This window comes from Varroa destructor, unplaced genomic scaffold (genome assembly GCF_002443255.2).
Source record: "Varroa destructor unplaced genomic scaffold, Vdes_3.0 BEIS01000004.1, whole genome shotgun sequence".
Taxonomy (NCBI): domain Eukaryota; kingdom Metazoa; phylum Arthropoda; class Arachnida; order Mesostigmata; family Varroidae; genus Varroa; species Varroa destructor.
Window position 1 is genome coordinate 15,682,981 of NW_019211457.1, and position 23,390 is coordinate 15,706,370.

The 23,390-nt window shown below is 43.5% G+C and overlaps 1 protein-coding gene and 1 long non-coding RNA gene across 11 annotated transcripts in view; one reads left to right on the plus strand and one right to left on the minus strand.

The window, feature by feature from the left end:
- Pkc53E (Protein C kinase 53E) overlaps window positions 1-17,728 on the minus strand; it is a 247,332-nt gene extending 229,604 nt beyond the window's left edge. For 3 of the 10 annotated variants that reach the window (XR_015325533.1, XR_015325532.1, XM_086985900.1), the window contains exons 1-4: window positions 11,577-17,696; window positions 6,556-6,729; window positions 6,213-6,272; window positions 897-1,028 (exon numbers count right to left, since the gene is read on the minus strand). Coding sequence is in view for 5 of the 10 variants with exons in the window: in XM_086985900.1 (XP_086842026.1) it covers window positions 897-969 (73 nt within the window). In the remaining 5 variants the exon portion in view is untranslated. Of the gene's footprint in view, window positions 1-896; window positions 1,029-6,212; window positions 6,273-6,555; window positions 6,730-11,576 lie in introns of all 10 variants that reach the window. The other 7 variants (XM_086985903.1, XM_086985907.1, XM_086985908.1 and 4 more) reach the window with 4 other exon arrangements.
- LOC147755895 (uncharacterized) lies at window positions 16,447-23,199 on the plus strand. The gene is made up of 2 exons (XR_015325545.1): window positions 16,447-16,568; window positions 21,195-23,199. It is a non-coding gene; the product is annotated as an uncharacterized LOC147755895 (long non-coding RNA).
- The last annotated feature ends 191 nt before the right edge of the window (window positions 23,200-23,390 follow it).

Below are 23,390 nucleotides of genomic sequence, written 5' to 3' on the forward strand. Positions count from 1 at the left end.
CTCTATATACCATCGCCATATAAATTATGGGTACTCTAACGGGAGATGCGTGGTATATATATATATACTTCGTCGTCTGTGGTTCGGTAAATTCGAATAAATGCATGGATATACACAAAAGGCTAGCTTTGTGAACGGCTGACATTGTGATCAGCTGGCGTTTCTGCCATCTAGTAATCGGCACTGTGAAACGGGTTTTACGGTGATTTATATACACTGGGTTAGTAACATGTATATTATATGCATGATTTTTTAAAATAACAGCAATATCGAGCACGTTTGGCTATAAGGGGCTATCGTAAATCTAACCTGAAATAATTTGATTAGTAACTCCTAATCGTTAAACGAGATCTATATCTCGTCCTATCTGGGGGCTTGAATTTTTTCCACTATCGTACGGACCAACTGGAGACGAGGGACGCGAGCGCAAAAAATCACCTGGGTATTGGCAGTTTCCTTTTTCTCTCTGTGTGTAATAAATTCCTTTTGTTTTATTTAGGCGGATATCTGTCTAGCTGCTCTCCATGATCAAAGTTAATAATATTGGAGATTTCGGCTAATTTAACAGTAACATCAAAGTTCTGATGAAGTCAGGCCACCAGAAGACCGCGAACAATTACTTATCAGATGACTCGGTGTTTTTTTCGCTCGGAATTGAATTTTAGATTGCATCACAACATATTAATATACCGGCGGCACACGACGATTGAAGTTGTCTGCCTCAAAATATTCTATCCATTAGTTGTCCAACATGTGTCAATTCTCAGTTAATTACGATACTACTGCAGTCAACTTCCGTAACGAACTTCGTTGGAGATCTCAATTAACTCACCCGGGTCGTAAGTAATGAAAACAACATTTCCATGTCTAACGCTACTATTCAAGAGTCCCTGTACCTGATACCGATTCGCCAAAAAACTTCAAGAGAAGCAATACGGAGCTTCGGTTGCGTGCGTCGTGACTCGGCATGGGGCACGCCTTCCAACTGGGAACCTCGCGTCTTCGCTGGGCGTCAGCAGCGAAAATGTCTGAGGAAGGAATACATCATGATTCAATTATAGCTTATAGAAAGATGGAGAATTGAACTACGTAGGTCTGCATTTACATTTTAGAGCGAGTTTAATTAATATATTAAATGCAAGTATCTGCATCGTCGAGGTCAATGAAGACGTTGGCCGAATAGATTGGAAAAGGAACACGGCAATGCAAAGTACGAGATTAATCACATTTACTAAACGTCCGAACTATCTATTTCTGTATTAGTGCGACCTGCCATTTACTTATCAGTGAAATTTTCTAACGACAGGAAAACTGCGAGAAAAAAACGATTGATTCTTGCGGACAACAAACATTCTGCCAATTTCGTGTAAAAACGCCCCCTTACGCCAACTAGAATAGAACCAAGTGCTGAGACAAACACAAGACCATCGCTGGCTTGATCCGATACACTGGTAAAATGTTTAATTATAACACAAATAGACTTCGACAATGCATGAAGCTACTAAAGGCCATAGACATCCTTGCGCCAGAATACCGTTCTGTTTGGCAAAACGTGACGAAGGGTCATTGGCAAATCTGTTTAGTGCGACACGCATCCGAATGAAACAATCGTCCGTTATCTGTATTACAAAGGAGGCTATTTTTGCACGACCGAGAACCGTTCTGGCCAAAAGGTCCTGAACTCACTGCCGGCCACGTTAGTTACGTCATCTCAAGATACATGTTACTTAATAGAGGATTTTTCTTCATTGAACTGAGCTGAGTTGTCCGGACAGCAAACCAGGTCCACTATCTACCGACCGCATCGGTTGTATAAAAAAAGAAAAAACTACAATCGCTTTATCTAAGGCTGAATGAAGTGCCTCGGATTACGCTGTCGTCGCGGGCTCGAGCCCGAGCACAGACATGCCTCCTTTCGTTTCGTGCTGGGTCCAGCTGTCAAATGAAAACGACGTAAAACTCGAAACACAGGGAAGGGACACAGCACACAAAAATCGCATAGCAGGATTTTGGACAAACTAGGTGTGTAGGGAAGCTCGCTGCATTTTCGCAAAGTTCTGGGCTTTTAAGTCTTCCTTGGTTTCATACAAAAGTAGAAGCAATGGGATGCTGGGCGCAGGTCTCCGGTGTGGAATGCACACTTAATCTATTGGGTACATGTCGTGACTAGCATGAATATCTACGGAAATATCGTAGATGATTACAGACGATTTCGAAAAAAATACTCTGCCTTCACTTGAAGTATTGACAGGTACTAAGCTCGGTACGTAGCGGCATCTCGAATTGACACGTACCTGCATACTACATAATATTAATAACACGCGTAGAACGTCAACAAAGCTATCAAGGACAATGGGCATACGTTGGACATTTGTTTGGCAACTGGGTTTGCTTCTAAGAACTGTGTGTAGATAGAACTGTGTGTGGATAGAAAAAAAAAAAACACCATTTCATTTTTCACATGTAATAGAAAAGAGTTTGGCATAAGTAGCATTACTTACACATACACACTTCGTCCTCATGTTCTTGCTAATATCTTAAAACACTATTTTATCTCATTTGCCACTGATGGTATAGACCTTTGGTCTTCACTCACTAAGATAAGATTGTAAACGTTACTTTATGGTTCCTTTTATTATGGGGTGATATGCCATCACATACAATTATTTGTTTACAATCACAGTCACAATTACGATACCGTGCGATTCGACGAAGACGCAAACATTACAGAGCTCCTTTTTTATGTTGTCTCTCTGAGATGCTGGGCTGCTGGCTAATAGAATGAGAACCCCACTTCAGGACGTTTGCACCTCTTCAGATAAATAGGGCTAAAAATAAAAATAAGGATAAATAAAAACAAATTAAGCTTCGCTTGATTTCCTAAACTGTTTTGACAGATGTATATTGCTTGAATTGGATATTAAGGAAAAGCTATGGTTTGTTATCTCATCAGCGATACTTTGCTGCTGCTGCTGTTGTTTATGACGACGCTACTTCTCTATACGCTTACATTTGATGTTTGTTGAAGAAGCGCCCTGTGTAATTAAACGAACTAATTGAATTTACTTTTTTTTTAAAACCTATAGTGTGATGTTCCACACCGCTTTATAGACGACCTTGAGGCATAAGGACATGATTATGTCCCTATGCCTCAAAGTCGTAAGCTACTGACTTCAAGCCATCTAAATTTTTTTTTTCAAAATAATCATTTTGCATTCGGACCCTTGTCCTTTGTCTCTCGTTTATGAAACGGTGCTACTGCTTTCTTTGACAGTTCCGGACCCCTCTCACTGTTTCTATTGCTTCATAGTTTTGCATACGGATTTGGATACGATCATGATTGTTCGTACGTCCGAGTTAAAATTGCTATGTATATGGAAAATTCAATATAAATAGAATTTCCCGTAAATACGCAGATTTGGCTTGATTCTTCCTACAACCGTATAGCGGATTAAAATCAATCTTGATTAGCTCTGGTTGGCTATGAGCAATGACGTAGCTCTACGAAATCATCACACCGATTGGAATTGGTGACTCGTCGGAGCGTTACCGCCGTCCATTCGATAGATGACAATTAAATGACGTCCTAAACATGTTCCTACAAATTTTTTACGAATCGGAGTACCCTATTTAGCTTATCTAACTGACGCGCAATTGGGGGCTCCTTCTGCCCAGAGCTAAAATATCAGCAATTCCATGGGGACCGTGATGACTATTGAGGACATTTGAATTCTCGACGTGATTAATGCTGAGTTCTTTTTAACGGATTATTTATAATTTCGTATAAATATTATTACTATAGTAAAAAACTGTGCGTGTCGGCATTATAGCGTGATCTCTGCATTATACTGCGTACAGGAGAAAGTGTTCGGCGAATTTAATAAGCTCGTATCTCCTATTTTGTGCCTATTATATAACTGAGGAAATCATATTAAAATTGTCATGGCTAACATCGTTAATCTGCTTAACATATACTTGATATATCGTGTCTATATGGAAAAAAAAAACTTATCGGACCGCTTTTCAATCAAAAATCTAATGTTTAGAAACGGTCGATTCGCGGTAAGCTGCCTTGCGCAGAGCGACTAAAGGCCGTTCCCCTGTCTTGCCAGGTTTTTCCTTCTTTTTCTTTCTTTATCAAAAAACAATACAGACAGAAGCGGATACGTTATTTTCATTCAGGAATATAAATAGTTAGATGTTTCTTTATTATAAAGGTGCTCTTTTCATAGCAAACGCGATGTCCATCTTTGACCGCGCCTCCCAAGCCCAAATCATATTAGTCATAGTTTTCTGCGTAAGGAGCATCTTTTTCTTGACCCTCGTTACTACACCTTACAGCAAGCTAGCCCAGGAACACGAACTGGTTATCACTGTTTGGTCCACTTTACCAGTCTACCAGACGCGTCAATAATAGATTTGTTTTGTAAAGAAACGGATTAAATCATACAACAATTTCCTGTTTTTCACAAACCTTCCTCCTAGATACGTGTTCCTATCCATGTTGTTTCCGTCAGGGTGGCAATTTATTGAGAAGCCTTCCGCTTTTCGCAACAAAGGGGCAAAGCCAGCTAGCCCATGTCTTTCGTCAGCATCATTTCGGAAGCGGTTAGCACAAAAGCTATATTGTTCTTCTGTTCGGTAAAAAGCACTGGTTTTTATATTGATCCTTTGTTATCTCGGTATTGATATACTCATTATTGTGTCTACCCGTATTTTCAGCAAAAAAAAGCTCAGATTTGAGAAATCACCTGATCACACTGGCATTTATTCTATCCATATCCATTAAACTCCGTTCGAATATCGGTAAATGTCGCTCCCGTTCATATCCGAAGGTACAGTTGATGTTTTTTTTCGAACGAGACTCGTTCGAGGCCTGACAATTTTAGCCACGTAACTGGCAACAGCCAACTATGTGCACCTTTTCGGGAATAGCAAATCCTATAATAATAAGGAGAGCTTGATTCTACGTATCTAGCCGGTAGATAGATCAGGTTTGCGAATACCCGAGGAAGATCGCCATTGATTTTTTGCTATAGATTGTTTTCCTAACCGAAAATTTTAGCTTGTGGACAACGCAACCTTCGTAACCAGCATCCGCAGTACAAATGACTTCTATATAGGCCGGTACTGAACTAAATAACGGCTGACATTGTGAAGATAGCTAGCAAGTGAGCTCTCGCAGCTGACTGGTTAGGAAGCAGACCAACTAACGGATACTTAATTATAATTAATGGGGATGCAGTGCTGACGACATCGAATTAGCTTGTACGATATCATGCATATCAGTCGATTGGCTCGTAAAAGGGGCCACCAATCGGTTCAGATGTAGAGAGAAATGATATTTAAATCACTTAATACCATTAGCTGGGGGAATCTTAAGGACGACCATCTGCACCCCGGGGAACTTTAGTTGTACAAAACATAGTTCTCAAATTTAATTTCAAATGAATTACGCTAGAATCTTTTACTCTGCCTTTTCAAATAAGAACTTATAAATTTTATAGATAAAAAAAAAAAAAAAAAGAAATGCACAATGCTTCCGTCGACATCAGAACAACCCGATACAATGAAACAACACAAGCGACAGTATTCGAAAATACTAAATATGATTTATGTTATATTCAAGATGCGGATTTTCATGCGTCTTGGTTCAAAGCCAGTAATATGCTTGCCACAACAATAACCGAGCGAACGTCCGATATATCGATGCTCCGGCTTCCCTATTGAGCGGAAAGCTTAACTCTGTACGGGTAACGTTATAATGGACTTTATTATTATTATATTATTATTATTATAATAACAAAACAGAAGCTCTATTTTGTTATTACGTAAGGCGGTATGCCTTGCGTAATTATCATTCTGCTTTTGCCCTTGATTCCAGCCAATCTAGAAATGTTCGTCTCGACCCTTGCTATCTAGCAAAAAGCGTAATATCGTTCCGCCGCAGAATCGAATATAACTTGGTATCTGTTGTTCGACTTGGGTTCGATTCGTCCATCTAACCTACAAACACATCAGACTTTTCCACAAAAGTCTGGAGGTCGAATATGGGAAACGCTTGCAGTGACGGGCGTACGCCATTTTAAATCACGAGGCACGCTTTAGCAATAGCATCAAACTGAATCGTTTTCGCGCATTCGACACTTTTTCGCTGAAGCCCTAGGTAATAATAATAATAATAATCATGACGACAGGGAGCACGTACGTACCACAATAAATGTTTTCCGTCTGCTACTAGCGGTAGGCGGTGCTTCGAAATTTGCACGCATCTGGAATGGTTCGAGTTCACAATTTTTAGGTCTTAGATAGATTCTTCCTGTTTGAATAGATTTATAGATAAACGCCCTGCTCAGCTAATTGTTTCCTGAAAATGGGTGTTTTCTTTCGTTCGCATGAGAGAATCTTATCGATAGTCTTATCTTCAAAATAATCTGAGTCGAAGCATGAGTTCCTATATGAAACGGCGCGAGATTTCAGATGGGATGTCGGCGCTACACCTATACGCATTTAATTCAGATGATGGTTGTGATAACGTTTGAACGACACACGTACCTGCTCTAGTTGCGATGAGTTAGGCCAAGCACTTTAGATAGTTACTTTCTTGGCCTAGTGAATTGCTTCCACGTGTTAACCGCAAGCCCCTTTTAGCCACGTTCAATTTATATGTACACATATATAATAGACGTGCTGAAAATATCGCATCTGAAACACGGTCAGCTGCCTTACCTGTAAACGACAAAAACATCCCAGCCAATGGTTCCATAATAGGGTCTGTTTACGCGTACTAGAGGTTTGAAAAATGTATTCGACCCCAATTATTTCGTCGTTCGTACTGTCACAACTGATCAGATCAGATCAGAACAAATAAGGTTTCAGGTAAGGAGCTTCAATGAGATTAACTATTGACAAATAAAACAAATAAAGCTTGCGTCAGTTGCGTTGCTGTGGCGTCCTGCTCAAGCATCCCTGTACGTCGTTTATTCGTGAACCGAATTTATCCTCGATGCATATGTATCAGGTGAGGCACTAAGCGACGCGTTCGGATACCCCTGTAGAATTTCGCTAGGAAACCCAATCAATATCCAAACATTTGAAATAATACCTGCCCCGAGCCCATATAAATTTATATCTCTCGTCGACTGCTTAGGTAAGGACTATGTTTATTTGAAGTATTGTTGTTCAAGTCGAACGAGTCAACAGCTTTATTCATACATTATTTATTTTTATTAAACGTTTAATAAAAGCAAAAGAAATGCTGGAATCATAGAAAAAAAACACAGTTTCTTTTTTTAGCTATTTTTTGTAAATAGTAAGGCAACTTTGTTTGAGTCTTTTTTTTTTACAAACTAAAATTATATATCAAAGTGTATATATAAAGTGACCCAACAATTATCGACGTACAGTCAGCCCGAAGTTTCCAAAGCTCAATTCTATGAACGAAGTCACAAAAGATGTACAGCGTTCCCACCCAACCTCTTTTCTTGTATAATATATCATCTTTATGTGTACTGGCCGAACACGCCCTAGAAAACAACTTCGGCTCGGTAACAAATCTGTTAATGGATATAATCCTTCATTTGCATATAAGGACTGAATAATGATCTTCTTCGCCAGGAGAGCAGAGCGGGACTTCCTTTGTGCCACTCTTAACCGACGTTCATCCTGTTGGGAGTGTGTGTCTTCCTTGTTTTTGCCATCGAAGCAGACTTATCTGCTCCCGTTACTAGGGTACTCTATGGCGGGTGGACATCCGCCCCTCGCACGATATTCGGCAGACTTTCACAGGTTACTACTGGTCGTAGTGAAAACGACAATGGTCGAATGCTCTGAACTATGAAATTAACCTACGTATATGAACGTAAAACACCGATAAGGAACATCCCAGTCCAGTGTGTGTATAACAAATACCCACCCTATGAACACCTTTACTCTATTGTTAAACTTTTGCATCCGGTACCGCCGTTAGCCATTCCATTAGACGGCTGGCTCCCAACACAAAACGATGGGTGTCTATGGCCGGGTTCGTACCTACACCACAACGTATCTTTTCGTAATATCAGCAGTCAAATGTGTTACTCACTAAGCTATCGGGTGGACTGTTCTCTAAACCTACAATGAGCCATCAAAATACTTAGCTTCAATTAACTGGAGAATAAACTTGTGATGATGATGCAAACGGCCCGCCTGCTACTGCAGACAATGTATAGGATTAGAGTACGTAGGTAGAACTAGACACTGCGCATTGACGTTAGGCTGAACCGCGCGCCACGAACCGAAATCATTTAAAAAGCACTTTTTACGTTTTAGCTGAGAACCAAAAATGCACCGTTCTTGGAGGCCGGATGCCCAGGCTATCACATGGAGCATTCGGAAAACTGGGTTGCCAATTGGCCTATGAAGTTAACCCACCCACTTGATGTTCACTTTTCTTTACATCAAAAAAGTCATTCACTATTTTAATGAGCTCTGCAAATCACATTTGTTATCTAATAGACAAACGCCGGAAAGAAGGCCTTTCACGATCGGTTTTCCTGTTTCTATTTGAAATGAAACGGTTACGTCCTGATCCTCTCTTTATCTGCGGCCCCTGAACACGACGGACGGCAACAGGATCTCTTCAACCTCTTACAGTAGCATTTATTGTTGAGGCAACTACAGCTACCGTCTTCGTTGCTGTTTAAATATGGGGCATCTGCAAGGCAGTTTGATGCTTGCGACTTCACCTCCTCAGACATGCAAATAGACGCAGACTGACACTCTTAATTGTACGTACCGCTGAGTCGCTCGCCATTTCTGAATATCTTCCCTACTCTTGTCTGTCATCTTATGCCTCTCTCAATAACCCTTATACAGAGGGCCCTCATATCTCATAGTAATTAATTTTGTATTGTTATGATGATATCATTTCGACGCAGATAAAACTGGAATAGGTGCCACCCGCTAGGCTGGCTTCATTATCACTACTCTAGAAGCTTGCGGGAAAGGTCGCACCTATCTGCATCTTCCCACTGTTATCTGCGCCGCTGTAGCCTACAGGCAAGTTGATACGGAACCCATTGATAAATACTTAATGTTAATGCTCGCGTGGAGGTGCCGTGGATACGAGGCCGAAAGCACGCATTTTGCTGCTGCCTTCGTTACAGTAGCACTTAAAGGGATATCGGGGTCGGGCGTTGTCGCGGAGCTTAGGTACTCGGTGGTCAGTCACTTCGTTCTGACATGTGCTAACCTTCCGATGCGCCTCATAGCCATCCTTCGGTATAGTGGCAAAGCAGCCACTTTTCGCAGGCCGTAGGTAATCGCCAGAACGTCTTCACGCTGTAAACGCGTACATTGCTTCGCGGACATGATGCCCTACATTAATCTCTCGTCGACGTTTTGTTTTTCCTGTTTCCATATGCGTAAGCCGAATGCATACGCTCCTTTTCATTACTTTGTGCTGTATTTTAGGTGTCTTACTAGCATCTTTCTCAGCTTTGTTTAGAGGGAAGATTTGGGAACATCGATGCTTGGTGAAGGCTTTAGACGTTAGTGATGAGTGTGTGTGCAGATGTATTCTCTTCTAGGTTAGTCCTTTATCTGTGCTTACACATAGTTACCTGCCTCTTACGTGCAAGTAAGATGTCCGGCCATCGGTCTGATGTCCTACCGTGAACCGTAACAACAAAGCGAGCTCATGATTATCAGCGGCTTCGATTGGACCGTAACAATTCGAGTGTCCTTCACTCCATATTTACGTATACTTGATGGATATAGGACAGGCTTTAAGGCGAACTCAACACGTAGGCAACCATTAGGTTCAGTAGTGGATAGTGTTTGATCTTTAGCATTTCCTTATCAAAAGTTTTTTTTCTACTACGCCTCCAGCTGGCTGCCTGTGTTTAGATGTGTAGGCATCACACGATAAAAATGGCTTTTCTATTAAAAGCCCGCTATGCTAACTTGTACTTGAAATCAAAGGCTGCTGATGTCAAGTGGACTTGTTTTCTCAGTAATGTCATTTGTCCTGTATTTCTCCCCCGTTCCGTGTATTACCTGCAAGGCCAAATGTTTTCGCTGCAAAAAAACAATTATTCGAGTCAATCGAATTTTCAGCAAATCACCCAACGGTTTCTAGACGCTAATTCACGTTTGTCCTTCTAAGTTACCTAGAAAACGATTCGCAAGGCCAAAAACTCGAATAGCTCTACCTGAGAATAGTAATTTCGCAAAGAGACGTAAAGTACAACTTTGATCTCGCTGTTGAAACCCGCCTGAGTCGACTAAATCACAGTTCCGATTCTGCTTTCCAGCCAAGTAGGTTCGATTTCAGCACTGCGTTCTGATAGCATGCCTGTCCTCTGCTCTGGCATTAGCGACTACCGCAGAACTGCGTACGGTAGATAGTCAGTAAATAATAATACAATAGCGTCACGTGCTTAGTCTGGCGGGGTAAATAGCGCGCGGCTCAGTGCCCCGGCGGTTTAACCGCTCGCACTGACCCCACCAGCGCTATCACCGGGTTCTGGTACGAATGCGCAGCAACGTCCGCTACGACTACCTTAAAAAGATCGTCCACGGCGGTAGCTGTGCAGTTTCAGAGAAACTACACGCTATCCGCTCTACGCGCCAGCCAAGTAGTGTCTTGAAAGAGCTGCGGCTCCGCCGGTCACTCCGCAACCTCGACAACGACAGCGCGGATTGCTATTGGTGTTCATATATTTCCCTGTTTAACTCGAGAGCGGTCGCTATTGGCGCAGCTTTTATTGCTGTGGGGCATGATGCACGCCCATATGTGACGCTGTCGATGTTCAATGCTTTATGTATCATTTACTCCTTATTATCGTGAACGTATAGGCAACGTCCACCAGGAGCAAGCGAGCGGTGTGTACGCCACTCCACCATTGTGCGACAGCGAAAACGAAACAATGATTGCGAAGCATTGTCAATACCATTGCTAGCGTTTGCTATGAAGTAGTTGCGCGTGGCAACTAGCGGCAGTTGGTTTTGAGGACGCCAAGGACCGACCCGGAGAAATTACTGAATGAAGACACGTCTAATGACAGTAATAGGTATATATCATTCATAAGCAACGGTAACGGTACGTGAGACAAATACTATTGTCAGTTCATCTATGACCAAGTTGACAGACAGACAGACATCTCGGTTGAACCTCTCGATTTAGGCTACCGATTAGGCCGGTAGCGTCTCTCAACCGGTTTTTTTCGGACAATGACAATATGTGACACATTGTTAGGCCGTCGTAGCCTTTCGAAAGTCAGTAGTATAACGGTATTAACTTTTCAGCCTACAACTGAATCGTCTTAAGAGGCAGTATTGAGAGATGGCTAGGAGAAATAGATTAGCCTTAGGTTTTCAGCTTAAACGCGACAATGAGGTCAACGTATTTTATCGCATGGAGTTGTTAACCCAAATGTGTCTAGATTCGCTTCCAATGGCCCGATAAGAGGTCTAGTCCAGCTCTGTCTTAATGCCCTGTTCAGACGCCTTCTCGAACTGCTAACAGCTAGAAAGAGGAATCGCTCAGCTAGTCGTTTCCCTATCGAACTAGTCATCGCTCTGTTACTACTTACCTGTGGCCGTACGCGAGCAAGCCGCTTGCTGAAAAGGCTGACAGCGGTACGCTACTGCGATCCTTCAATTTGAGCCGAAAAGTGCACTACCAAGTTTTGCTAATTGTTGACCCGGTTGCCTGCGGTACTCTCTCTGAGCTTTGGTCCGTTTCGCTCTGACGGATTCTTTTGCGGGAATACAAGAACTAGTAATTGTCGTAGAAAAACAATTTGCGCTTCTCTATTCGGTGGATTTTTTGTTTGTTTTGAAGGAATACATCCGGTCGTGATGATGTCGTAGGCTCGTCGTTGACACAGTTACCGTTCGTCCACTCAAAGACCACAATCGTAGTTTGCCATTGACTCACTGAAGATTACCAAGCTAGTCATTCAATTAGAGACGTATTGATGTTCGATAGTAGCGGCGACCTGTTGCAGGCTGACTGGCAAATTAATAACGACGTAATAGTGCTACTGTTACTTCTAGCCGATAGATAACAATCAACAGTAAACGCCAATCAAAAATGGAGGATAGCTCGGACCGCAATGGATGATCATTCATATGGTTCCTGCTGATGTGTCAGTTATTGCGGATGACTAGGCGGCGACAAGCTTACGCGTACGCTGAAGATTTGCCGTTCGTCTTAAGCGGTTACTTTGAAATCGATACTGTCGGATACTGGCAGTAGTTGATACCTGCCGCTTGGTAGCGCTGCGTCTTAATCACGTCTAGTTTCTATTCAATCACTTACCATGCGGCTATTAAGGAAACAGGATTCGTTTTAGAGAACCGGGAGACCTTAGGTGTTCGGCCTTGGTCCCTAAAATCGGTCGTAAATTTTCGGCTTTACCCCTCCCGCCGAGCTGTTATTTCGGTTGTGGCTTGCTGCTGCTGCTACTACATGTATCGTACAGGCCCATCTGTTTGTTTGACTTGTGATTTCCAGAAATTCGGGAAAAGTGGGCTGCTTATCGTTTGCTTTAGTCGTAGCGCTTCTGCACTTACTGTTGGGCGGCAATGGGGGGGAAGAACGTGTGCTTGTAATGCAAGTTCTACTTCAGGAAGGGAAGCGACAAAGCTGGGTGTGGCAGATTCTTCCGTCCGTAGGTCAGTCGATCGAGCGATTAGCGAACCTTAACAAAGCATCACCGTGGTACACGCTTCGGTAGTCATACGGAAAATAGATTAATGAAGATTATTTGGCCAGCAGTAGTGGATCTCAGTAGACTCGAGAAGAATGGATCAGTTTTTGAGATAGCTGTATTTCCTTCAAATAGGCTCAGATAAAAGAACGGCCAGGTTTGAGCAACGAGAAAATGTAGCTGGAGAGGTGAAACACACTAGAATGGCTAAAGTTTAGAGGACTTCAACAATATTCTTGTCACTATTATTGGTTGTGGTATTGAGACTTTGCTTCTGGTGTCTTGTTGTTCCGGCCATGCGGGCTTAAATCTGTTGTGAAAAAATAACTGGTGCTCCGAGGTCGATTTTGATTTAATGGGTGTTGTTGGTTTGCGCGCTGCTCAGCAGACGAAAATGCTTACTCCTCTGAATAGAGAACTCGAAATCCGAAAAGATGTTACACATATATATTTGTTTGACGAGTTCCTCAGACAAATGTTAAGGGTACAACCGAAAATATTATTCGTAATGTACAAGCAATGGCTGCCTAATCCGACCGAACCTCCTTGAGCCACACGCAAAAGCCCTGTTTTAAAACGATGCCTGGCGTAAGGCAACGACTCGTTCAATGCTATGAAGACAAATTACAGGCTAGAAGTAGTGTAATTTACTTAAATTCTTCTTGTGAATAGTAGGTTACATTTGTTGTTGATATTGTGGCGTCAGCGGCCGTAAAGTTTGTAATAATATCAGTTGTAGTGGAACTGGGTCGTGACCAGCGGTAGTTTCGTCCTTCCATATGTCGATGCTAATGATCTTAATGAGCTTCTGGTCTAAGGGATACTGGCTTGCCAACACAGAACAATATAGAGAGACGCATAAAACGTGTATACAACATCGAAGCAGTACCAATGAAAAACGCGTAAAACGGCGTGGGCTGAGATAGATAGCCAAACAGAAAGAAGTAAACTCGACATTTGTCGGTCACCGGCGCCCGTTAATAATTCAGTGCGAGAACGATTAACTCGTCGCGGGCTCGTTGTCGCCTCCTGCTTCAACTCCAATCAAACGCACAGATTGACTCGTAAAGAGTAACAATTATAGCACGAATCGTGTATAAAAGTACTAGTAATTATACTGGCTCAAGCAAAATCGTCGTTGTTGATGGAACTATTGTCAATACGAAGAAGAATATACGTTGTTACATGGTAAAAGTGAAAACCAACGATGGCCAGAACAATCGAATAAGCGCAGATCTACAGCAGAACTAAGAGAAGAAATGGCCTAAAACGTAAACGTCCTATACCGTTCCGTTGCTGTCACCGTGCGGCACAAGATAATGGGCCTCGAAGTCTCCTTCTAACACAGGTCGTCCTAGCCTTTCTGCCATGTACGCAGTCACTCTATCGATGTCACGACAATGGTTGCTCTTTTTCTTTTCTTCGATTTTCAGCTTTGCGGTCACTGTTGCTGCTGGGAGTCGGCGACGTGCTAACTTGCTTGCGCGGTCGCCCGTACGCTGTGGGCTTGAGCAAACAAAAACTGAGTATGATGTGCGCCTCCGATCAATAATAAGCGATAGTACTGTTGACGGTGACAATGAGGCACCCAGCTTCTCTGATCTCGAAAATTAAATATGCATATGCATACAAACCGTTGCTTCATCGGTCGCTACTTACGCGCTGGCAGTTCCTAGTAGTTCGTACTGCTCGAATCGGTCATACTATCGTGAAGCGCCACGTTCAGTGTACGACGTGTAATTGTCTTTACCACTCTTAGTGGCAAAGGCTTTTGAGGTCCCAGGTCCTTTGCGCGACCTGGTTAGGACACGCTGCGTTAAGCGTTCCCTGTTTGTTGGCCCGTAATTCCAACTCTACAATCCAACAATATAAACCACCGTTAATATTGGGGTCCTCAGTAGGCCGCCTACCTGGAAGGCGTAAGTAAAACTTGACAACTATTCTTGTCTAGAGCAAAACCGAGGTATTCTTGAATTGTTTGTGGAAGAATGGTTATCTCTCTGTTCGTTTTCTGTGTCACCACTGTCACTTAGGTCTAGCTAGTTTCCTATTTTTCTTTTCTAGAATATCAAAGCAGGATCGTTAGATTTTGCCATTGACTTCACTCTACTCTCAACAACTGTTCCCGTTTTTCCGTAGCACTAATACGTTTTTTCGTAATTGCAATCGGTTTTTCGTAGCAACGAGCAAAGCGTTTGTGCGATTCGTGCGGCGTTCGATATCTGTGATTGTTTCCGTCGTTACTATGGAGAGTTTGTCGTTGTATCTTCGTGAAGTTCGTCAGCTGAGACGTCAAACTTATTGCTTGTTTTTCGTACAGCTGCTGCCTTCGCTGTCGTTGATATCTACGACGTTGCTATCGCTATTGCTATCGCGCAATTGTAATATGTACCAGTTTTTTTTTTTTGTTTTTTCGCGGCACTTCCGACGTTCTTCTTGTCGTCCTCTGCCTCTTTTTTATCCCCTCTCGACACAACAAAATATCCCAGAGCCTTCAAGCAACCTGACGATCACCACTAGGCCCTCCTGCTATGGCTTTTGATTATTGTTCAAATTCATTTAGACCTAATCGGATTAGAGGCACCGTCGCGGGCCCGGTGCAATATCCGGCTGGTTTACATTCACTACTGAACAAGCCCTCTGACTTGCCAGATAGCCTCTAGACGTTCACACGATCCGTCTACACGATGACTACAGTAACTAGGTATCCTCCCGTTCCTTAACAGGCAACACTCGGAAGAGATTTTTTAGTCAGTCGATCCTATGCATCAGTTGAATTGGTACAACTAAAGGTTGAGTCTTATGTATTTGGCAGTCAGTATTATAGACGACTATTATTATTTGCAGCAGCGACTAGGATCAACTGCTAATATTAGAAAGGTGCACCAACAGCAATAAAAATGCTACCGATGATGGAGAACATAGCGCCGATGAAACCGTCACCGACGTTAGAAGCGATCCGAACGTACAAATCAAAAACCTCAGATGACTCAAAACAACCTATTTGCTATGGAGCAACTGCTTACAACGAAGTCGTCTCGCTATTAGTTTATTCTTGGATTGGACGGCTGCATTAGCAGCAATGAAACGCGCAGAGCACATGTCAGGCGTCCACCAAGACGATGGCTCTCAGATAGTCGGTATGGATCCGAGCATCTTTGTCCAGGTTACCGGTATTTCTGTCCATATATATTCTATCCAAACAAACATCAGATTCTTAAATCAGCTAATTAATGGACTAAGTGAGCGAATTCCCGAGGAGCTGCAGATATTTTCAATAAGGTACGCACTCCCATTGACACCGACCGCAGGTCTTACGTGCTTTTCATGATCCCGGCAAGTTTGCTAATCGCGAGTGGAAACCCAACTGGTTGACTTCCTGGATCAGGATTGGCACTCTACTCGGGCCTTTGTATTATGGCCTAAAGATCTATTTGCCAGCAGAGGAAACAGTTCGCGAGTATACAGCTGCTTCGTTCGAAAATAAGTAAGGTATAGAAATAAGTAGTAAAAATAGGGTGTAGTGTTTAGCACAGCGAAGACGGATTTAAAAGCAAATTTCTTTTGGTGGATCTTCAATACTCCGTTGTTTTGAGATCGTTTCTGGCGCTCCTTCACCTTTGGCTGTTGTCGTTTTAGATGATCCGACAGGGTCTACCAAGAGGAGAGGGCAATCAGCTGACTAGTCTTTCCAGATTGAGGAAACGGAGTTGTTCCACTCGTGCCTTGGTTACTGTCGTCACAATTGCTGATGTTCACTACATCGATTTCGCGGCACACAAAAACACTCCATGTCCAGTGCTATACGATTTCTACCTGATAGGTGGCCCGATGATGTTACCGTGTCGAACGTGCGATCCAACCAACAAGGTTACCCTTGACGCGTGTTTACTTTTACTTCTGCATGCGGAGGATTCATTGAGTTTCAACCTGAGCTTTCGATAAACTTAGATAGATCCGAGAGTCGAGTCGAACGAGGTGGATATTCTCGTTGTTTTGCACGTGTCACAAATTATCATTAAAAAGAGCCTAGCTCGCCTTATATAGCTGCCCCTTCATCTACGCTTAACGAAGCACAAAGCTACGGTGGGAGACCAGATTCTACTCTGCATCCGACCGATCTGAGGGCGAACTGTGGACGGCCGAAGACTCCCCCAGACTTTATCGTTCCTTACAGATAGAATATGCTTTTTCTATCGACTAGGGCAACGAGCGCGTACACAGTCAAGGTATTCACGATATCCGCCTAGGCACAAACAAGCACTTTGGGTGAATGGCCCACTCACGAAGAACATCGGACAATTAGGTTCAGAGTTCTTTCTCAAAGTCACTCTGCTTGTCTTTGAACTCTGCGATTGACTATCAGTTACTAACTAACTAACTACGGCGACAAAGTGTTTTCGTGCTGTTTTCGGAAACTGATACTGCTCGATTTTCTGCTACAACTACGACTGCCACTACCAACTGATTTGTACCCCTGTATTTTGGTTTCACTGACTGACTGACTGACTGACTGACTTCCTTGCTGATTCATTGCCTAAACAGTAATAGAGACGAGCCGTCGTCGGTGTCGAACCACGCCAGTTTAAACCCGGACCAGCTAACTGCCCACAGCCGCTGCTTCTACCACTGGCTTCTAGCTAGCGCAATGATCTCCATGTCGTGTATTGGGTTAAACGTTTACTGGGTGTCCCTGGCCTCGCTGCCACCGGTGGTTTCTTGGCAATTCGTTGTGGTCACGACCGCGCCGGCCCGTGTTTCCGCTGTGCCAGTGAACTGCTGCTCCAGTTGAACTGTTGTGCCGCCGTCGTTGCTCCGAGCGCAGAATTCCTTTGCCACCGAACTGCACCGCGCTCAGTCATTCCACATTAGTAGTAGTAGTAGCAGCGGCCGATGGCACCAACTGCTGCTGCTGCTGCTGCTGCTGCCGCCCGTCGAGTCTTGGCACCTGGTCCCACAAGCAACTGAGCTCACTCCCGAACGCAACCGATGGACCTACCCTTACCACCTCGGAAACGAACCCTCAGCCTCTTCCTCACCGTCGCTGCGGCGGTCGTATAGCTGATACGGGTGTCAGTGGCAGCAGCAGCTGCGGCAAAACAAGTAGTTCAGCCATCGTTCTGTGCTGTGCGCGCGTGTCGGCCCAGCAGTGGTCGGCGGAAGGCGAAGACAGCGGCGGTACCCAGAGTCCCTCGCCCAATTCGCCGACACCGCCACCGCCACCGCCGTAACGGCTACTGGCACCACCATTACAATCGTCCGGTTTTCGCCGTTGCTCCGGGTGGGCTCGTCGTTTCTGTGTGAGCAAACGGGAGCCTTCAGCGTTGCCAGCCACAAACAGTGTGTTGGTCAGGACACGATGGGGCATACCTGGGCCACAGCCAGCGCAAGCCAGTAGTCGATGGGCAGACAGACCGATAAACAAACAACAGGAGCAATCGGAGCGCCAATGTTATTTTCCAGAGAGAGAAAGAGAGCGGTGGAGTATTGCTGCTCAGAACAAAGCACAGGGTGATTGGTGGACCCTCGGAGTTCGGCGTGCGACAGACGACAGCCGGCTGCTGCGAGATTCGCGAAGGGGGTAGTGGGTGCTCAGCGTCGTCAGGTTGTGTTATTGTTGTTAGTGGTAGCGCAGACGCATTGCGTTCGTCGAGCATCTGACATGGCAGGTTCGGGCACGAAATGAAATGGCGAAAATGGTTTCGAGGACCGTGGAGTGCTGCTGGTGTTGGGGGTGAATTTGCCTTTTTTAGGTGAAATGTATTCTGCTATTGCCGGTCGTAACGGCCGAACGGAAAGACGAACGAAAAGTTGTTCGTTCCATTGTTCCGTCGTTCAGAACATCGGTGTGATCGATCGTCCAAGGCGGTCGGATCATTTACTTCTATTGTCGGATACGACAGTCTTTATATCATTTATTTTCATTAGTTTTGTCTTACGGGGAACCAGTTCTGATACCGGTACAAATGGCACAGTTTCTCAAGTGGTTTTTGTTTGACCGATCAGTTAGATGAATGTTCGTAGGGGATATACTGACGTATAAAAAAATGATCATTTCGCAACGCGATTACCTTTGTTCGTGTGACGACTGAGATGTCACGTAAGTCTCGTTATAAATGGAATAAATACGTGAATAAGACGTGCGCTCTTATTTCAGTTGCTGTAGAGTACTCGTATCACTCTACGTCTTGTAATGATCTCGTCGATGCTCCGAGATTTTGACTCAGAGATTTTTTCTATTGAGCCTGCTGATAGCAACCATATTCTTATCGTAAGATCTGCTGTAATTTTGCATATTTTTCATTGTTTTAACGGGATTTGTCTACCCCTCAATTGCGCTAGAAGTAGTTCGAGACCAAACGTTGTCCCTGATACACATGATGGAGGTTTTTCATCACTTGTGAGATATTAGGAAAACCAACATTCCCTGTGCATTTATCGAAAATTGTCCAACATTGTTTGAAACGCGCATCGTCCACCCGTCCGGTCGAAATTGTTGCTACCGCCGACTCGCCGTCTAAATAAGGCGACGTTGAAGAACATAGCATTGCCGCCGGTGCGACAGTGGTCTGGAGCGACAGAGGAAAGGAACAGCTTCCCAACCACTAGCAAAAATTGTTCCCTCCTCCGCTCCTGAGTCACTGCCGGAGTAGTCTTCACCGCGCGAAACGGCTTCAGCTGAGGGCGCATGCGTACGAAAAACGGAACGACGAGATCAGGTTGGGGGGCTGTCCGAGAGTCGCCCATCATGGAGCTTCTGTTGATTTACTCGGCAGTAGACTATCTGACGGTAAAAATGCAAGAGGTACACACAGGTATGACAGAAGGCGTGGATTGAACCGTGCGGAGGCGGGGGTTGGAGACTAAGGGGGCTGACTGGTTAGGTACGAATTCGCGTTAGTAGTCGAAACGCACCTCGATGGGAGGGTTTGAAGGACAAGGCTTTGGTGAGGGCAGAATAAGAAAGAGAGGGAGAGAACGGATGGAAGGCTTCATCTTAGAATCAATGCAATAAAACTAAGACTAGTGACTAGCAAAACTAAAACGAGTGAGGCAAGCCGGTCGCGATTAAGGGGTTGAAAATTATAATCCCTTTTGTCTAAATTTGAAATAGTTATTTTGACGGAAAAATCGAAATACGATTTATGTGATCGCTCAATGACAACCAAGAGGACATGCTACGATATTAACATGTTGTCCCCTTGGTTGTCATTGAGCGATCACATAAATCCCCACATTTATGAAATTATGGCTTAGGTATGTTATCTAGCAGAAGGCTCGCCATTGTCATAATGTCATGATATTAATTATAGAGATATACGTATTTTCGAAAAAAAAAAATATAGTATCCTAGTGCATAATATGTGGATCATTCGATGAGAACGAAATGAAAACATCTTGGGTGTATATATGCATTTAATATAAAAAAATATATAAATCAGCTAGAATTTACAGCAAAAAGTAATCCATCATCAGTTTATACTTCCTACGTGTGGCAACGTGTGGACGAAATAACGAGGCCTCAAACACAGCGGACAGAAAACGCAAAAGTAAGGTTATGGTTGGGTGGCAAAACACAGGCCCTCAATTAAAAAGCTGGAACAGACGTTATTTGAAACGCAAATCGGCCTTGTCTAATCTGTGAACCGATCTTCCCGAACTGTAGACTTATGTTTTAGTGAATTGTATGGTAACTTCTTTCTCATGAGCCTTCCTATTGTGGATCAACATCACGCAGATATCGGTGTTCCTTGGTGTTCTTCTTTGGTAACTCCAATAGTAGATATTGCATTGTTAGCATGTACCTCTATAACTTTAACTTTACTTTTATTGTCGTACTAGTATATAATACAGTTGTACTAATCTCATCTCAGCTCAGGTATGAATAAACTCTAGACCTTTGCTGCAAATACTATAACTCCACGTATGATGCTAGGCCAACTCCCAGTATTAATCTAAGATCATGTCCCTTTGATATCAGGATGACCATCACCCCTGCATAGGATGCACCCTCGACAAAATTTAATGTCCTGAAAGGCCTAGCCATTTATGATTATATCTCTAACATGTTATAATAATTCGCATTGCATTATACTATATTTTAATGTACAATAGAAAGATGTTCTCCAAGAAAATTGAAAAACTTGAGGTCATAAGTGATATGATATTTTACTGGTTGGATCAAGCTCATTTCGACCTTATATCAGTGGAAAGGATGTCATCATTTAACTTTCATCTCAAGACATTCAGATTTTATATATATATATATATATGGTTTACGTTTTAGCTTTTGCTCAGTTTCTCAGGATCAGACTCTACGGCTCGGATCGTAATAAGCAGCAGCAGCAGCGGGCCGTGCTTTGATTCCCTTGCAAGCCTACGGCCTATGCCCTTATTTTAGGCTTCTAACATGTTTTTCTTTTTATCTCTAAGCAGACCACCACAATCATCGTTTACCTACAGCGTACGCTTTACCTGTTTCACTTTATTTTTCAGCAATCCATTGATGCTGGCGCTGGACGAAGCCATTATATAGCTCAGTTAAGCTGCGGCCTAAATCAACTACATAAAGCGAACCACTACAGTGCAACCGTAATACCGAGGCCGCTCTGCGGAGAGAGTTCACAATTCTGCATGAATTTCCTTTGACAGGGGCGGCAGCCAGTGGCGGAAGCAACGAGAACGGCGCAATGGACGATGCCCTAGAAGGAAGACTCGAGCCGAAAGCTTGCAGCAGAAAGATAAGCCTTTTCCTTGCACCGTCTCTAATAAATACATCAACAGTGAAGGGAGGAGCCGGATTTCTCTTAGCTTTTCGAGTCCACCCAGAAAAGGAGATCTTAACGAAACTGTGATGCCCACAACTGGCAACGCGCACATAAGATCAGTGATCTTGAGCGGTCGAGCTTTGCTGACATGGGTAGAGAAATACGAATGTGTTAGAAATTGTGGTCAGATTGCAGAATGAAGAAATTCGGACGATGTTTGCACCATTGACTCCCATCGGATGATACCAGCAAGCAAAAGGAAACAAAGCTATGATCAGTTCTCGTCCTTGAGCATCGCGTAATGGAAACATACCGACGGATGCTTCACTCTCAGTACAAATGGATGTGTGTATGGGACAGAAGAAACGTAAAAACGAAGAGCATAAGTATTTCATGGCTGAAGTTATTAGAGAAATTATGTGAATGGTTCAAGTCTTACGTAGGGCGTACTGCCTTAGTAGACCACCGCTTCAGACGGCTGGCTCTGACCATCACGATAGCAAGTGCATACGCGGCCGCATTCGACCTACATCATTTTTGGTTGCCCCTTGGTTTAATAGGTAAACGTGTCATCGCTACATCATTACTGTGAAAGTGCACAGGTTTTTGTTGGGAAATAACGTAAACGTTTCCGCATATAATCAACAACCGTGTGAATATATAAGGGAATTATAATTTCAGCTACTCTGCTCCAGTGATTCCGATAATAAAACCCCATAAACATGAAGCGCATTGGGATAAAAGCGATATGTTTGGCTCGCGCAAGACGACTTTATATCAACTTCATAGACTACACCAGTTCCAATACAGAAATAGTCCCATGAGTGCGCTTATGTACTCACACATACGCTTGAACATACACATATGTAAACACATTGTTGTAAGCCGCAATTGCGTTGTCGACCTAAGACACGTAAATATGCGCGTTGCATTACGATGTGTGAGTGATGCAAATGGTGGGATACATCCGTAAGTTCACTGCCCGGCCGGTCGACCCAAGCAAGCGGCAATTCTGCCAATGCACGCAAGCAAAATATTTACAATGGGGTAACACATATGTACGAGCGTACAGGGAGTTGTGCCATTGCAAATGCTGCCTGTCAACCGCAAAAGACAGCAGTGACAGCTGTTGTCATGACGCAGACGGCAACGTGACGTGCCTGATCGAATATCTCATATCCGAATTATGTTTCTTTTACAGGACGACACTTTTTTGAGTCTCGAATCGATAGATTCGTTTCGGCGTTCTATAGGCCCTTCGTGAAGCGTCGTCTACTGCTGCATAGCTCCTTTTTTTTTCGCTCAAACAAACAACTTTGTAGAGTTCCGCAAAACAACTATATTTCCTCAGCTCTATTGCCTCTAGCTAAGATGACGGAAACGTCGCACTGAACGTCACCGGGTGTTCAGAGCGGCCATCGCTATAGAGACAGAAATGGGCCTATTTCTGTCTCTATAGCGATGGAGAGGAAGGTCTCTCTATTTTTGCATTGAAGTGAGATAAAATTCTCGAAGTAACGCTATTTGCAGCCAACCGTAATCAGTGCTAGCATCCTGTAGTGTGCAATGCCATAAGCGTTGTACCATATTATTGATGGGCAATGGTTGTCAAATGGCCGCAGCCAACAAATGCCGATAAAAACGCAGCAAAGTTCATCCAATCTGATCATAGCCGATCATAATTACACGAGGCGCACATACGAAATAAACAGAACTCTGAACGCTAAACTTGAGGTATCTGTGTGCTAAATTTAGATATACGTATGGTGACCTAGGTTCGATGTGACTAGTAGAGGCCTGCACTAATTTTTCACGAGTCCACCTTGTCTAATTTTACGGCAAAGTGTTATTAAACTGTGCTTTCATATTACAAAGAGTTTTACGCAGGATTTGGACTCAATATAGTAGTGAGCGGGAATGTCTA